Source organism: Pestalotiopsis fici (assembly GCF_000516985.1).
Source record: "Pestalotiopsis fici W106-1 unplaced genomic scaffold PFICI_Scf_3, whole genome shotgun sequence".
Lineage (NCBI taxonomy): Eukaryota > Fungi > Ascomycota > Sordariomycetes > Amphisphaeriales > Sporocadaceae > Pestalotiopsis > Pestalotiopsis fici.
This window is the reverse complement of record NW_006917093.1, coordinates 5,418,586-5,435,725: the sequence shown is the minus strand read 5'-3', so window position 1 is coordinate 5,435,725 and position 17,140 is coordinate 5,418,586. Positions and strand designations below refer to the sequence as shown.

The 17,140-nt window shown below is 50.0% G+C and overlaps 7 protein-coding genes across 7 annotated transcripts; 2 read left to right on the top strand and 5 right to left on the bottom strand.

Moving 5' to 3' along the window:
- Window positions 1-1,077: 1,077 nt before the first annotated feature.
- PFICI_05757 (uncharacterized protein) lies at window positions 1,078-1,938 on the top strand (the record flags this gene model as incomplete). The annotated part of the gene is made up of 1 exon (XM_007834338.1): window positions 1,078-1,938. The coding sequence occupies one exon, from the start codon at window positions 1,078-1,080 to the stop codon at window positions 1,936-1,938; it is 861 nt and encodes a 286-aa protein (XP_007832529.1).
- Window positions 1,939-2,325: 387 nt separating this feature from the next.
- Window positions 2,326-3,570, bottom strand: PFICI_05756 (uncharacterized protein; the record flags this gene model as incomplete). Its single annotated transcript, XM_007834337.1, has 1 exon — window positions 2,326-3,570. One exon carries the CDS (start codon window positions 3,568-3,570, stop codon window positions 2,326-2,328), a length of 1,245 nt encoding a protein of 414 aa, XP_007832528.1.
- Window positions 3,571-5,828: 2,258 nt separating this feature from the next.
- On the top strand, window positions 5,829-7,121 carry PFICI_05755 (uncharacterized protein; the record flags this gene model as incomplete). Its single annotated transcript, XM_007834336.1, has 1 exon — window positions 5,829-7,121. The coding sequence occupies one exon, from the start codon at window positions 5,829-5,831 to the stop codon at window positions 7,119-7,121; it is 1,293 nt and encodes a 430-aa protein (XP_007832527.1).
- Window positions 7,122-7,695: 574 nt separating this feature from the next.
- PFICI_05754 (uncharacterized protein) lies at window positions 7,696-8,229 on the bottom strand (the record flags this gene model as incomplete). Its single annotated transcript, XM_007834335.1, has 1 exon — window positions 7,696-8,229. The coding sequence occupies one exon, from the start codon at window positions 8,227-8,229 to the stop codon at window positions 7,696-7,698; it is 534 nt and encodes a 177-aa protein (XP_007832526.1).
- A 1,231-nt stretch (window positions 8,230-9,460) lies between these two features.
- PFICI_05753 (uncharacterized protein) lies at window positions 9,461-11,200 on the bottom strand (the record flags this gene model as incomplete). The annotated part of the gene is made up of 2 exons (XM_007834334.1): window positions 9,461-10,921; window positions 10,955-11,200. 2 exons carry the CDS (start codon window positions 11,198-11,200, stop codon window positions 9,461-9,463), a joined length of 1,707 nt encoding a protein of 568 aa, XP_007832525.1.
- A 994-nt stretch (window positions 11,201-12,194) lies between these two features.
- On the bottom strand, window positions 12,195-14,134 carry PFICI_05752 (uncharacterized protein; the record flags this gene model as incomplete). Its single annotated transcript, XM_007834333.1, has 6 exons — window positions 12,195-12,372; window positions 12,451-13,315; window positions 13,369-13,432; window positions 13,458-13,638; window positions 13,726-13,814; window positions 13,877-14,134. 6 exons carry the CDS (start codon window positions 14,132-14,134, stop codon window positions 12,195-12,197), a joined length of 1,635 nt encoding a protein of 544 aa, XP_007832524.1.
- Window positions 14,135-14,637: 503 nt separating this feature from the next.
- On the bottom strand, window positions 14,638-16,021 carry PFICI_05751 (uncharacterized protein; the record flags this gene model as incomplete). The annotated part of the gene is made up of 2 exons (XM_007834332.1): window positions 14,638-15,104; window positions 15,160-16,021. 2 exons carry the CDS (start codon window positions 16,019-16,021, stop codon window positions 14,638-14,640), a joined length of 1,329 nt encoding a protein of 442 aa, XP_007832523.1.
- Window positions 16,022-17,140: the final 1,119 nt, after the last annotated feature.

Genomic DNA, 17,140 nt, shown 5'->3' with positions numbered 1-17,140 from the left:
CTCCCTTATGCCGGTCATCGCATTTGATGCCAATGATAGGGCTGACAAGATGAAGGACCCGTCAGCTAGCACTTTGTCATGATTTATCCATGTACATGCGTGCTGGCTTTCATTCGCCATCCTGCGAGTTGAGGGATCTCTCTTTTCAACTTCTAGATGAATTATGTGTCCGACTTTTGAGTGCACGGCGCTGATTCACCTAGCCCCGTGCATTACTTGTCAGGTGACCTACTGTACAGTATTTGTAGGCTCTATGCTGTCGTATGCCACACCTTGCGAGTATATACTAGGTGTATTACATCGGATCTGAGAAATGTAGCTTGTCTGTCCCGTATATCCCGCGTGCGTATCAAACATGATAAATTTTGCAAATTGTCAGACCCTATGTAGTGTCAAGCTCCACGCGGAAACCTATACATTGTACGAACATCCTCAAAATCCACGAATTTTTCCCTTTTACGTGTGCTCGCTGCAAGCTTGGATCCATTCATTCATGTTCGAAAGCATGACAACTCAAAACTGAAATTGGGTAGGCCTGCCAAATCCTCAAAGATCATCTGCGCACTATTCTAGTGCCAGATGAGCCGTGGAGCGGTGGTAAGTTTGGATCGGTGAACTCTCCCCAGATGCAATAAGAGTTTAGTGCTAAGCAGCACTGCCCTACGAGCATTTTTATAGTTTATCCCTTTTATTTTGATCGCGTAATCGATGCGTGCCGTACAGGGCACATCGGAACTTGCCAATATGGCCTTGCAGTAGGGAACCCCAATACGCTGGACTACGGTGAGTTCACAGCAACCAGGTGCGGTTAATGGTGCCGGTAGCGATTCAAAGACAAGTATATATATCAGTGGTTTCTCAAGCCTAGAAACGATCTTGTCTTCCATTATCAACAACAAAAAAAAACAAAACAACAAATATTTCCTAGTGTCACATTTCCTTTGTCACCATTTCCTATCTGTCATATCATCCGATCACTCTATTTCCTATAGTCACACATTTACTCTTCGTCATACCTTTATAATTTCTGCTACACAGTCATAAACATCAAGCTATCTTATCCCATCATCAGCAAAAATGGTTTCCAAGCTTCTACTTGCTGCCGTCCTCCTCGGCCACAATGTTCTCGCGGCACCCGTCGCCAATGGTGGAGTTGAAGTCGCTGTCCCCAATGAGGCCCGTGGCCTCGAGCAGTTTGACGGCTTCACCAAGCGCGATGAGGGCCCCGATGTCACTCTCACCTTGAGAGATGACGACGACGAGAAGAGAAGGGGCGGCGACGGGCGTGGCGGTCGAAACGGCCGCGACCGAGACGGCGGTCACCACGACGGTGGCAACCGGGGCGGCCGCGACAAACGGGAAGCAGACCGAGGCCATGACCATGACCACGACCACGACCGTGATCACGACAGGGACCATGATAGAGACCATGGCCGACACCACGATCATGATCGCCGGGATGAGCACCGCGACGGCGGAGACCGAGGCCGCGATGGCGATCGTCACCGAGATGGCGACAGAGACCGGGATGGCGGTCGGGGCCGAGATGGTGGTCGTGGCCACAACAAGCGCGACGACCGCGGCGGAGACCGTCACAGAGACGGAGACCGCGATCGCGACCATGATAGAGACCATGACCGTGATCATGACAGGGACCACGACCGGGACCACGACCGCGACCATGATCGCGACCACCACGGATATGACCGCCGGGACGAGCACCGCGGAGATGGCCACCGAGATGGAGACCGCAATCGTGATCACGACCGGGATCACGACCACGACCACGATCGCGACCACCACGGATATGACCGTCGGGATGAGCACCGTGATGGTGATCGCGATGGGGGACGACGTGGCGGCAACGACAGAGACCACCGCGATGGTGGACGCGACGGTGAACACCGCGACGGAGACCGGGGCCACGGCCGCGACTAAGCTTCTGGCTCGAAATGATCCAAGCTACTGGCCTTGCCAATCACCTGTTCGGCTGATTCACAAGTTTCAGTCGGCCAGATGGTCAGTCGCTGGAGCTATTCTGTATCCCTTCGCGCATGTCAAACGCCCATGAAATTCTTGGAAATCGCAATGATGGGAGAATGCTATGACTTGGATGCAGCGGATTCATGTATAATTTTAGGAGCATCACTTTTAGCGACTTGGAGTTTATGGCTTTTGGATTACATAGTAGTAATCGACACTCTTTTAGTTTAAAATGTTCGCTTTCAAGTTTTGTGTGAATGTTTGAAAAGACATAAATGCCTGCCAGGACCTCTCCCATATGTACACAATGAGGTCCCAGTCCTTTTGTATCTACTTTCTTTGCTATGTACTCGATGCTACCGCAAGGGACGGTGCATTCTTTACCAGTAAACTCTGCACAACCTCCAGCGCTGAGAGCTCAACTCCGAAATCAGACTGGTCGTTAAAGCTCGTGTACCATTGGCTTCCGCACGTCGAGTTGTCATATCCAGTGCAACTGGCCGCGGCGCCCTCGGCGCTTGCCGTCAGAAGCTCCATGATCGTGTCGCTGACGCTGGGCACCAGCACAGCCGTCTTGCCCAACCAGCGCGACAAACTGGACTTGAAGCTCGTCTGGTCCGTCCCGCACGACCTGGTGAGCTCGCACTTTTGTTCGTACATGATATCGGGCGCGTCCGTCGTGGGCCCGAAAAAGGTGCTCTTGGCCGTGCTGACCAGTGCTTGTACCCTCGATTCCCAGAGGTCCTTGGTCTCGCCTTGTTCGCTGAGGGCGTACATGTGCGCGGCGCCGTGGAGGTAGCTCGCAATGTTGTAGCTCCACTGGTCCTGGTTGATGCCCGTGCAGTTGGCGCCGTCATTGTCTCCAGCACCGTCGTAGACGTTGAATGCGGAGCTCACGAGCCCGACGCCGGTCGACCAGTCCCAGATCTTGGTTGCCCAGTCGGCAAACGTCTGGTTGCCCGTATACCGTCCTAGCCGAGCGGCCGTTTGAAAGAAACCGCCGTTGGTGACCGAGTTCTTGTAGTAGTAGCCCGACTCACTCGTGCGGTACTGCCACTTGAGCCCGCCGTTGCATGTCCCTGCGTCGGCCTCCCAGCGGCTGACGAACAGATTGAATGCGTTTGTGCTAACGGCCAACCACGAGTTTAGGCACGTTCCGTCGGCAGCCGTCTCATCGCATGGCAGAGGCTCAAAGTTGTACTCGAGCGCCGTCAGGGCGTTGTAGACCCAGTAGGCCTGGTCATCGTTTGCCTCCCAACCGTATTGCGCAGCCGGCACAAAATCGCGGTTTTCGCCTATATTTTCGGCCAAGGCGGCCAAGAGATCGGCTTGATATGTCGTATCATTGGTATATACTGTATAGTCGAGCAGGCCGTTCCACCCGTTTCCGGACAGCCACCAGAACCATGGCTGCGGCTGGTTGAAGTCGCCCGTCGTGGCGCTTTCGTTGTGATATAGGTAGAGACCCTTTGCGATCTCGGATGCGGCTTGCTTGATCGAGGTCTCATCGCTTGTGTTGAGATCGAGCGCAGTCGCAAGCGACGCTGCCGCCGTAAGGCTAGAGAGTAGCCAAGATGTTTTGGTCATGATGTCGGTTGGCCAACTGCGCACAACTCGTCGATGCTAAGTACTACCAGTAGTATAATCTTGCACCTACAAACACGACAAAAGCAAGACGGGCTGGATCAGGATGCCCGTAGGCCCTTATACGGGAGGACGCCCACGAGAATCCCTCCTTATGCCATGTCAGCATCTTTCGCACTGGCGAGAGGAAGTCGGCAGGCGCTGAATGTTTCACGTTTCATCCACCGCTGACCTATGGATCCTACGTTCCCCTTTGCCACTTGTGCTCTTTGAGTATAGTCATTGACGGGGTACTGCAAGTCATGCAAGCTGCAGGGTATCAAGAGACCCTCCCAGAACGACAGAGGGAAGTTCTTTGGCCACTAACAGAAGCGACTAAAAGGCTCCCCCAGGTCTCCTCGGCAATTGCAGGGGCAGAGGAAACGCCACGAGAATCTTTGTTTGGGGTTTCCACCAATCAGGTATGCAAGACTGTAGTCCATTTCCACAGAGGAGTAGCCATTTGCGAGAAGACTAATTTTAGTTCGGTTAGGCGCTTTTCACTCAGCTGACAGCCTCTGACGCCCCTGAATTTCTAACGGGCGGCGTCAGCGGGATCAGCAGAATAGCTTAGATGCATTGTCAGTGCAGAGCAGTGGTCAGCCCAGAGCTCGAAAGATCTCATAATTGCAGTCAAAGCGTATATGCGCGCGGGTATCTAGGGTCAAGGTCGAGAACCCACATGATTTAGATTTAACGATGGATATCCGAAACAAAAACAATAGTGAATACTCTTTAGTCACCTGTGGTTGGCCAAACCAAACTATCTAGTTCCTACTTCGGGAAATGCCAACAACACGGGAAGCTATAAGTGTCTATCTTATTGCGATTCGAACCAAATAATATTGCAGGTATCGACAATCGAACTTGCAATAGCAATGTTTTAGTCTTTCGGCAGCACCATAACTAGGTACTCTACGTCGTACCTTACGCAAACTCTTATTATTGACTTTTTGATGTATACATTGGTTTGGTAAGGTCTTCAACTACATAATGGCATTGCTTTTCCAGCCCCGCACTGAATGTATGTTCCCGCTCACCGAAGCTTCAATCTCTTATTTCGACAACGAGCAAGCCTCATTGACCCCGCGTCTGGTGCGCAATTGGCTCAGCCCCCAACTTGCACTCGCAGCCTGATTGAATTGGCAAGCAGTTCACTGGATTTTCTTCCTTACGTCCTCTCTCTTTCTTCGTCTTGCCTTCTTTTTCTTCTACATACTTGCAGACTTATCGCTTGCCCGACCCATGTCCAGTTGCCATGAAAGTCAACCACCATGCTCTGTAAGATTTGCGAACGCGCAATTCAAGCTGCCGCCAAGCGGTTCTCCAGGGCCCAACACTTGGGTGGGGACGTTCAAGATTCTTTGGTTGAGACACCCTCACATATCTCGCTCCGCAGCTTCTACAACTCGATCCAAGAAGGATGTGCCCTGTGTCGACAGTTGTGGGCACAGATATTGTGGGAATCGAGCGACTCTTTGTCACGGCCACTAGGACGTTCGCGCTTATGGGCGCCGTTCCTAGATGATCTAGAATTCGCAGCACCAACAAAATTTGGCGATTTAAACCGCCAATGTCCTGGGCTCACGAACGGGGCCGCAGTAAGGAATCCAAGCACCCTGAGACCACTTATCAAAAAAAGAGCTTTCGCCACTGCCTGCGCTGTCCAAGGACTGTTTGTCTATTGCGCTAGCATCACTCGTAATAGGTCATTTATTCGCTACATCATTCCGGCACAAGAACGACTCAACCAACGAGCTGAGTGTAGCATAACCTTTCGTGGGTATTACTTCACTGTCAAATCCTCTACTCACAATACTTCTACCGTTTTTGACTTGTCGCCGGTTGGCCCAATAGGCAAAAATGCGGTCAACGCTTCTGACTTGAGATCGGAAGTTGCGTCGTCTTCAATGCCTAGTTCGATGGGGCTTTGGCTTTATTGGTATCGTACATGCGTATCAACTCATTCCAAATGCAACGTCGCAAGACATAGTTTGCAACCCTTTGTACCCAAAAGACTCATCCAAATACTTCCAGAGGATCAGAGCGGCACTACAAAATGGAAATTAAACTGCAATCCCGCTGACGACGCCATCTCATACCTCACGTTGAGTCACTGCTGGGGTTCGTCCCAACCTATCCGCCTGGAAAAGGATAATATCTCTGTGCTTTGTGCCCCAAATGAGATTTCATTGCTACCCAAGACATATCAAGATGCGCTTATGGTAACGCAGTCGCTCCGATTTCAGTACATTTGGATTGATTCCATTTGCATCATCCAGGACGATGAAGAGGATTGGGAGGTACAGTCCTCGTTGATGGGGTCGATCTATAGTCATGCAGCCTGTAACATTGCTGCAACTTGGGCCTCCGACGGCAGTAAAGGGTGCTTTGGTAACGGTGATCTGGCGGCGAAAAGTCCTACTTTCTTGACGCTTAGGGGTTCATTAGGAGGGTCCTACCAAGTATGGAACAACAAATCATACGAAGCTGATGTAATTCATGCACCGCTGAATAAACGCGGATGGGTCATTCAGGAGAGGTACTTGGCAAGACAGCAGCTGAGCTTTGCCCGGCGCCAAGTTTACTGGGAGTGTCGAGAGCTCATGGCTTCAGAACAATTTCCGGCTGGTCTTCCCGAATCAATCTCGAAACATCAAGCGTGCCTGGAATTTGAGAATGAGTTCGAAGCTCGAAAAGCTTGGAACCACATCGTTGAACTGTATTCCAATTGTCAACTCACCAAGAAGTCGGACAAATTGGTCGCCATATCCGGCCTTGCACAAGCGCTGCAAGAAAGTATTCATGATGACTACATTTGCGGATTGTGGAGGAAAGACCTCCACCATCAGCTTCTTTGGGTCAGCGAAGGAGACAATGGCCAAGTCACTACTACTTATGGTCAAATCGCCCCAACATGGTCTTGGGCCAACATCGACGGTCCAGTCCTTTTCCTGAAAGATCATCTCTTGGCAAAAAGTATCGAGTCAATGCCTTGGATGGAGGTACTTGGTATTCCAGCAGGCCCGACGAACAGGCTATCTTTGCGAGGTATTGCAGTACGATCCCACATCCAAATCTCGGACGACAGGAATATATTGTCCCACGAATTCCGGCACATTCTGGACCGCAGCATACGAAAATCGATCACAAAAGTCTTCAACCTTCACCTTTCCGAATACAATCGACTCTATAGCGCACCCGATGTCGTACTTGACTCATATAATGACCTCCAGCGAAATCGTGACTTTGATCTCATTTTCTTCATGATTTGTCGCGATCGTGGTGTTGATCAGGGCTTGGTGCTTCGAAAATTGCCGCCCATCACCGATGGGCGTATGCAATATGTCCGAATTGGAGTCTTTTGGACAGACCCTGCATTTATGGATCCATATTGGAAGCATGTGACTGATCGGCTTGGGTTGCCGGAACCTGATATATACGGCATGGATCGACCCTTGGATCTCGGTGATCCTAGACTGGCTGACCTGGTCCATACCGTACATATTGTATAGCTTCTCTGTGGGGTCTTCAGGTTTTTTATGCCATATCCTGAATGTGCTTCCAACTTTGCGCTATGGAGCAAGTTTCTAAACTAGAAGAGTATCAACATCAACTTGGTACAGCTCTCTTTTCAATACAGCATTATTGAGACTGGCCATTGGAATGATACATATGTATAAAGACATGTTGTGCTCACCGTAGATTGATGACTGCACATTACATTGGTACAAGATGCTAGAAGAAACATATTTCCAGTTGCAAGCTTGTTGCAGTACGCTCCCTATCTTTGTGACACAACCCCGGAATTCTTTGTGCGTCATAGGCTTTCGGCCTCGATGCCATAGTCTGGCGAAGGAAGCATGGGAAAGATATAACAATACACTATCTCTAGTGATATCGATTGCAGCGATCATTCCTTACAGAGCGTTTTCGGAGCTCGGCCCATGCAGTTTGTATAATGCCGGAAGTATATCCTCTGTTCTACCAGTCTCCTCAATGTTGTGGCGAATCCAGCGCTCGCCTGACGCTGTCGTGTAAATAAGAGGCATCAAAAGCCAATTGATAAAGAGCCCAATGATGGGCACATCACACCCAACGACGGTCTCGGCGTAAAAGGCGAGACCATCTGGGCTTCCAATGGTGCAATATTTGTGTAACGACATTGCCGAAAAGCTTGACTGAAAAGTTGAGCTCACTGTCGCTGAGAATGTCTGTAGTGGATCGCACGTCGACGCGATCGTGAAAGTCGTTGAACTGCTCATGGACCTCGGATAGCCATCCCTGGATAAACCCCTTATTGACTTGGTCGTTGGGGCTGCTGACGGGAATGATGGCAACGTGATCGCGGTGGTGCCAGAGGTGATAGAGTGAGACTTCTGGTCCGCCCAATGCCTTGCCGTCCCATGTCGTTGACTGTCCGAGATGCTCAAACCACCAACGCATCATTTGCGGTGTCACACCCTTGATGGAATCGTGCTCAATCTGGACATGCAACACTCCTGACCAAGTGCGGAAGATGTTGACCCATTTGGCAGAGGATACGGGCTTGAAGCCAACCGTGCCGGCGCGCACAAGAGCATCGCGAGCTCTTAAGCGGGCAGCGCGAAGATGTTCCGTCATTGTTATGTGAGGGTAGAGTAACGAATTAGAATTCGGCGCTGCTTATGCTAAAGGACAAAAAGAACTTATGGTTATAATGTTTCTGAAATCGTATTTACCAAGGATCAGGTACGTAAGCAAGATTTATATTCCATTTTTACTGCCAATGGTTTTCACATTATACTTGTTTAGCAACGGTGATTCCGGAGGTTGCGTCTTTCCCGACTCGCAGTCTCGGGCTGGAACCGTGGCGCCGTTTAGCTGCCCTTGGGACCTACTGCGTACTACCCACGCTCACTAAAACTTCGCGGAGCCGTTAAGTGGATGCCCCGGAGGAGACTTACACCGGTAGTCTCCAAAACCCAGATGAGTTACAGCGCAGGTCTACTTACTAGACTGATCATCATCAGATAAATCCTAGGTGAGTTTCTTTCTTTTTTTCCCGCCTTCATTGTTCCTTCAACAGCCTATAAATCTTTCCCAAATTTGGGGTTTTGCTAGCTCTTGGTCCAAGAGCCATTCCTAATAACCGAAGGTGAACCACAGAACCGTACATTTGGGGGGCGATGCTACGGGACTCTCAAACCTCCGCCTCGAGTCACGCAAGGTCGACTTGCCTCGGCACAAGGAGTCAAAAAGCTACAAGACTATCGAAGAGACTGTCGAATATCCATGTCTAAGTTTTTCTATCAGATCTTGAACACTAATTACAAATCTAGATTCTCCGTCCGACTCGGCGCCAATGATTCCTAACCTAGATGATTCCGCTATATTCAAATATTTCCGTATTTCCGCAACACAATGCTGAGCGTGGAGAACCTCCCGGCCGGCGCCTGCCCGTGGGCACAACCCGGCTTCTACGTCGGAAAAGAGGACCATCCACGACGGATCTACGCGACGCTCTCAAGGTTTTCGGCTGCTGGCACTTCACAAAATCGGAATTTGCGATAATGGCCCCTGAATCTAGGCTGTCGCTGGGTGATAATTCAATGATCGCGCCAAGCTGAACGACGAGATTGGACCGCATCGACCAAGTGTCAAGTCGCGCCTTATGCGTCTCAAAACTTTGTTTTTTTTTTCTCGTGGATTATTCCGATCAGGCTGAACAAAGAGGTCTTGATTGCGCAAGATTATTTCAACCGATTTGCTTTTGATGGGTGCCAGAAGACCAGAAGATAAGGCGCGATTGGATTGATTCTCAACACCCCATAATTGTCGTCCCCATTTCTCCTGACTGAAGTGTATAGTCAGATCATTCCCGCTCGTAATGTTGTCTTCCTAGCTCTTCGGTTTCCAAAGTTAGGCTTTCTACAAAAAGGGACGTCAAGAACCCAAGTGCTCCAAATCCAGCAAGAATCATCCAGATGTCGCGCATAGCTGCCGCATAACAGCCCCGGATAGCATCCATCAAGACTACCGGGAGGTCTACGTTGCGAAGCAAGGGGATGAAAGCCACGGCTTCGTTGGGGTCGCTGAGTGCCGCAATAGACTCGGGTAGTGTCGCCAGGTCCGCAACAGCGCTTGCAAATACGCTGTTGAACGTTGTAGACCCTATCGCAAGACCAACCAGAGCACCAAAGAGTCTGAAGGAGACGAGAATACCAATGGCGAGTCCCTGATCCTCTACCGTCGGGGCGCTGGCCTGCATGGAGATGGCAGGGACCGTGAAGATTGTACCGATACCAATGCCGGCAATGGCCTGAAAGCCAGCAGTTGCGGCCCTTGTGGAACCAGCAGTTCCGTTGCTGTCCCAGAGGGCAAATATACCAGTACCGACTGCGAGGAATGCCCACCCCACCCAAATCTCCCAGCGGTAGTGGCGAAACAGTTCCACTGCCCAGGCAGCAACTCCTGTAAAAACCATGACGAAACAGCAGACAGGAAGCACCGAAATGGCGGACTGTAGCGGCGGCTCCAGGTAGACGGCTTGAAAATAGAGAGGCAAGTAGAGGAGTAGTGTATAAAGGACCATGCCGTGAATAAACCCGCCGATCAGCGTGACCTGAGCCGTCCGGGACTTGAAAATGCGATAGGGAAAGACTGCATGTTCTACTCTCCCCTCGTGGATGCCGAACAAGACAAAGAGGGCGGTTCCAATCAGTAGAGGGACAAGTGTTTTCCACGACGACCAGGCGTACATGACGCCAGCCCAGCTCAGCGAAAGAGAAAAGAGAATGCATGCGAAACTGAATAAGGCAATGCCAAACCAATCAATCTGGGCCAAACGGGATCTGATTGATTGCTCAATGGGCTTGAGACGCAGGAACAGCGTAGAGAGTGCTCCGGCGATGGCTATCAGAGGCAAATTGATCCAGCCAATCCAGCGCCAGTCGGCGAATTCACTAAACAGGGCACCGAGTATGGGACCGAGTATGCATCCCACGGCCATTGGTACGGACAAGAGTCCAATGTACAATGGGCGCTCCTTCAGCGTCGTTATGTCGGCCACAATGACCTCGCTTAGAACATCGAGGCCACCACCGCCCAGGCCTTGCAGTACACGGCCTAGTATGATGACTGCCATGGACTTGCCAACCGAGAAGACCACGGAACCGACAGCGAAGAGTGAAAAGGCCGTGTTTAGCAGGAGCTTGCGCCCAAGCGCATCCGACATACTGGTATAGATGGGTTGCACGATCACGACGGCCAGGGTAAAGGATATACTGGCCCAGAATGCCTGCAAAGTCGACGCCCCCAGATCGCTTGCAATCGCCTAGGTAGCACATGAGCAAGATGTTCGTTTCACAAGGGCAAGCAGTCGACTTGCCGGAATGGCGACTGCCAATATCGTCGCATCCAGCGACACGATCAACACGACAATCAGAAGGGATAAGAAGCCAAGGTAAAATGCAACCGGTTTCCTACGAGACGGATTCTGTGCAGCTTGCCCGACCGCGTCCGTGTCTGGTGCCTTTTCAGGGTCACGATTGGGTGCAGTTGATACCGGCTGTGCCTCGACTGCATCAATCTCTGCTTCGTCTTGAGACTGCATTTTGCTTTGTCGCCTAAGAAGCTGAAAGTATTGACTGGTCCTCTGTTGGATACAATGCGGTCCAGGATTGATATTCCACCATTGTTTACATGCCCAGTCAACGGCAGAGCGGTTTTCGGCACCTCATCATGCCATGTTGATGCCCCGCGTTATGGCGGCGAGATGGCTGACAAAACGAGTTGGCTGACAAATGGTCCTCAACCAGCATCAGAAACGACACCCTTGCAGGGCCATGCACAACCGACGTGAAGGTAATGGCAGGGATCGTGATATGATCCGATTGAGCACGTCGTATACTTTTGCTTATAATGGACCAGATGAAGAGATGCATCTCGTTAGACAAGTCCTGCTACGATCAATCAGCCTTTCTCAGGAAGTTGCGATTTGATCCAAGGTGCCTCGCCGTCTGCAAAGGCTGGCTGTCCTGTCAGGGTCCTTCGCACAAGGGACTGTATTTGTGGGACAGACGTGCGTGGCCTTCCGCATAAGGAATTAGCTGGCTATCAAGATGGCGGTGCTGGCTGCCAATCCAACGACGAAACTTTCCATACAGGATCGGGAGGCCAAAATGAAATATATAGGCCAAATCCTGGTGAGAAGACAGCTTTTTATTCCCAGAGCTGTGTAATTGATGGATTTGACCACTAACATGAAGGGAACAGCTCTAGCGTACGACTCTGCCTTGGCCCAAGCTGGTGCACGGCTATAGTTTAGTGGAGGGCGCCGCTCTGTAGGTACTCTCATATACTGGGGTTGCTTGCAGTACGTAGAACCCCCGTACGAGACTTGGATGGCAGTCATTTTGGATAAGTACATCGGCGACATTGGAAATCTTTATAGCCATGTTGATTGAATTGGAATATTCGATTTTTTAGATACCATTGAGCTGAGCATTGAACGGATGGTGTTGAGAGCACAGTCCCACCAATGACTGATCAGATGATTGTGAGTGATGCAAGGCAGTACCAATCACCCATCACCCAACAGCCATGACTTATATCGAGTATTTAATGAACAAAACCCAAGCAACAATGATTGTAGAGCAAAGCAAGACGATTCCCACTAGCGTGAATTTCGCTGAAGGCTTTCGTCCAACGGGATCACCAAGTTCGTTATTCGCCTCGGCGTTCATGCGCTTCTTTTCACTCATGGTGAGCACACCCGAGAGGAATCTGCCAATCAAATGTCAGTACAACAAGTTTTCATGAACGCGGCAATAGCCAAAAGAAAAAAAAAAAAAAAGAACATACCTCCTGTCCAGAATGCCATAAAACATTCCCAGACAAAACTCTAGGCCCTTTACTGCGACGAAAAACGCAATAACGCGCTCATATGTGCCTCCGGGTGTTATGTCTTGGAGCCGTCCGGCAATCATATCAACGATAACACTGCTACTGTTATTGAAGGCTTTCCAAATTCCAAAAACCAGTCCGAGTTCGACCTGAGATGGCACCATCAAAGGAATCGACACCAGGAATGGGATGGCGTTGAAAGCCGATCCGAGGGAAGCAATGATCATGGTGCCCAGTGCATTAGTCTCAGTAAACCCAATGAGGCAGTACACTAGGATCCAGATGGCAGAAGTGAAACTGACAACCATCATTCTGAATCCAAAGGTATCAAAGAACAAGCCAATCAAGGGTGTGCAGATGATGGGAATAACCTGCTGTAAAGCCGATGTATAGCCGGCAATCTGCGCCGTGGACCCCCGAGTCACGGTGATGATGTCGGCGTTGAGGCCGTTGAAGCTACCGACGACGCCAGCTTGTAGGATCTGAGTACATGCCACGAGCCAGAAGAAACGCGGAACACGGTTGATGGCTCTCCAAATGCTCCTGATGTTGAATCTGCGGGTAGTGCCAGCGGTCACCACGGTGCTCACGTCGTTGTTCCTCGCCTGAGTGCTGTTGAATTGCTTTGATTTGGTGCGCAGCTGTTGACCAGTGGGTATGTGAGCCCATGCTGGTCGTGTTCGGGCCCACCACACGTAGAAGATGTTCTGCAGCAGGTTTGCAAAGCAGACAATTGCCGGAATCCACAATGCCCAGCCCCAGAACGAGGTAGCATCTCGCATCGGGACAGCGGTAGCCTTGGCAAGCAACACGATGAGTTTTCCTGCAATGAAGTCGTCAGCGCATCGCCTTGCTTTCATGGAATTGTATACTCACCAATTGAAACATCCAGACCGTACACCAAACCCAATCCTCTATGCTGGAACCAGTGGGCCAAGATCTTTGTAACCCATTGTTAGTTTTACATGCAACTTTGATGCCTCCCAATAGGTTAGACTTGCCTTGGATGTACAAGTTTCGATGACGGTACTACCAAAGCCCATAATAATTCGCCCAGTGACGACTAGAGTGAAGGAATCCTGGTTCGATCCGGCGGCCGATATTGAAGCACCGATGAAGATTGCAATGGAGCATGCCAATGATCCCCTGCATGTCAAGAGTTTAGCGAGAGGCTCCAATTGTGCTCATCCCAAAGTCCTTAAAGAAGTTTGGCAGATCTGAGAGAAAACTCACCACTCTACTCCATAAAAGTCCAGAGCATATCCACCCACAATGGGAAGGATGGTATTCACAAGAGACGTAGCCGAAGAGATGGCTCCATACTATGTACGGCGTTAGTCACAGTTCCGTTGTTTGACTAAAGGATGTCACATTAGATGCCCACTTGAGAGTTTGTGATATCCAATTCTTTTATCAGCGTGCTTTTGAGTGGACCAAGTGTGTTTTCTGAAAAGGATGAACCCCAAGAGAGGGCAATACCGCAGGCCAGGGCCGTGAGTTTCCAAGTCCATGGGAAATCTTTTGGTTTCTCAGACTCTTCTGCTGAGTAGCCCACAACATCGGCGGGGGCCTTTTCACTAGGGCGAGTAATTGTTTGCGCGGCTACATCGCTGCCATCGGAAGGAGGCGAACCGGCAGACATGGTTTCCTCGGCGCCCGCTCTGAGAGATGACCACGATATTGATGGATGAGGAGCTCCTGGTGGGAAGCAGCCTGTGTAATGAAATATTGAATCAAGCTGGACTTAAATTTTCACCAGGACGTTGACAGCGACAGCATTCTTTCTATATATACAGATCAGTCTTTCTCAAAGTGCGCATCAGTGGAAGTGTTGGCCTGCTTGGCTCGATGGATAATCTTATCTGATCCCTGGAGCTAGACGCTCATTTCGGACACGCCCCCTGGGCGTGTTCTAGAGGACCCGTAATTTTGGTCAAGGGGGCCCCTACTAGTAAAACGTCACGTACATAATCAGATCCGATGATTCTCAGGTCGGGTATTGGAGTGGAACTCTCCGGCTCAGTCCAAGCTGGTCGACATTTGGTATGTAGCATTCACTTCGTGCGCGAAAATTGAGGACTCCTCGGGAATTCTTGTTCAGTTTTCTTGTCAAAATTTTTCATTTTCGGGCTATCTTCCGATAAGTCACCCACTGTCGAACGCCTCGCAGTGTACTTGTAGAGCGACCTCCGACTTATCCCGCCATTTGTCCGCCGAATCTCTGACGGCATCCATAAGTGACCTTGGGCCGCAAGCGGTCACAAGAACCCGACTCTGGCTGTCCAAAGTTTGCAGACTCTCGCCAATAACTACTTCGATGTCCATTCTCCCGATCTTAATATTGTGAAGCTCCGCAAAGCCATCATCTGCAGGTCCCGCTAAAAACTTGGCCAACATATCTGCCTGCTGAAACGTTCCATACCTTGCTGTGCTTCTGTCTGATACTAGTGAACTTTGCGTCCCTATCTGTGTTTCATGACATACTTCGTAGGTGTTTGCAGCGATATCTCTTTCGGCTGGTGGTTCATGGCCCGTCACATAGACTGTTATAAGGACGGGCAGCCCAGAATTAGCCAGATGGTGTAAACTCTCATGAAACCAACTCATATGCTCTGCCGAATCGTTAGAAGGGGGTTTAAATGCATAAAAGGTCATTCATTGGCTCACCTATATGCCGTATGGTCCATATAAACTCAATCGATTGTACCTTGGCCATCTTAGACTGGTCAATGATGCGATTCAGCAGACCAAACGTGAATGCAGCCCCGCTTCCACCTGCAATCATGATTAACTTGTCGTAGTCTCTGGTATCTGCAAGTGTGCCATAGGGCCCATCTATCGAAGCCCAAGTACAGCGACCCGGGTAGAGGGTAGCAAAAGTATTCACAGCTTTGGTAAACCCTTCGTGTGACTTCATGACAAGCTCTAACCCTGAAGGACCATTGCTGACAATGGTGAAGGGGTGGTTTCCAAAAAGATGGATCCTTGGAATCCATAGAAAGCAGTGCGACCCTGGCAATCCAATTTGAGCGCCCGGCTTTTTCAGGATAACTCTAGTTCCTCCATCGGGAAGCGGATAGAATGTGGCGGAATTGTTGACCAGGTTGCTATACATTCTCGCTGTTCGAATCGCACGATCCAGTGTCCAGATTAAAGCGATGAATATCATCACAACTGGAAGTTTCCCGGACCATTTTGGTCTATGAAATGTCACTAACACAACCGAAGCGATGAAACCTACAATGTGGCTGACGTAGAAGATCTCATATCCCTGATGCCTGAAAATGGCCATGAGGAGTATGAGGAAAGCAATGCCGGCGCCAATTCCTTGTAGATTGCCTTCCTCCAACAAAGTCTCCCAGCGACCTTGGCGGCCAAAGTGTATGGTATAGAATATCGCATGAAGAAACACCAAGAAGATTGTGGCATAACCCACGATCCGATGAAAAATGTTGAGCTGGGTGTGTGACGTATGCACAAAGGCAGCTAGTGGCGTGTTTTTAAATCCAAAGAAAACGCACAGGGCCATGTTGGCAGCACCCAGCCTAAGAAGTGTCAGCTACAAGAGGAACTCCTCGAGGGGCGCAAGATGAACACTTTACCATCCAAATCTAGAAGCCCAATGATTCACTCGAAAGGCGGCGAAGATTGTGAAAGATAATATGGTATTACCCAAAACAAAGATGCAAACAAGTAAAATCAGGCCAAAGCACGGCCTGCCCAGCCAAATCCAGTTTGTCCGTGTCTCAAGTTTGCTTTGAAGCTATTAGTATAATGCAATGTTGAAATCACTGCATCTTGATTGACATACTTAAAAACTCTAGTGTAGGCCCTGCGACCATGATCCCGCAGTCCACGTCGCGCCGAAAGTGGTTGTTTCTTGTGGCAATAATCATTTAGCCAATGAGATACAATGACAAGGATAATCAAACCGCAGAGAAATGCAGCATAGATTTTCAAAACTTTCTCATTCTTAAGTTGCTTCAGCGTCGGAGGCTTCATGGTCGCCATGTCGGTCATACTGAGACTGAAAGGCGATATAGCTGCGGATGGAACGACAAAGTTCAATCCTGATCCGATTGATAAGATACAAAGAACATCAAACCAGTCCTTAAGCGACGAAATGCGACTGTACCATACAGAGTAATGACCAGTACTCCACTATAGCTGTTTCTGGAGCCTCTTCTTCTGGACCCTGGCTACCTACCATCCGCGCTTCATGACCTACCAGCCCATCATAGACCGACCTGCATAGCGAGCAAACGCTAGTGCAAAATCAAGCGTACAAAGTGGACAGATCCGAGGAGACGGACCCGAAAGAAACCATGGACTCATGGAGAGAGGACGGGGTGAACCATTTCAACGGGAGTGTCGATCGCTACATGTACAACCCTATCATGAGTTTCGCAACGATTATCTGTTCCGATCATGAGCGCCGACTAAATCCGAGAGGGCTAACGCTTCGCCAAGAGCCGTGAGCCACATGGAGACTTCTTAACACCACGATGCCAAGACGCGATGTCGATAGAAGCGGGTCGTTTCATGGTGCAATGGCGGGGATCAAAGCTTTTGCATTTCTCTCACAGTGACAAAGCGACTCCCGTGATAATCCTGGGCCACAGATGGAGACCCACAGCAAATTCTCACG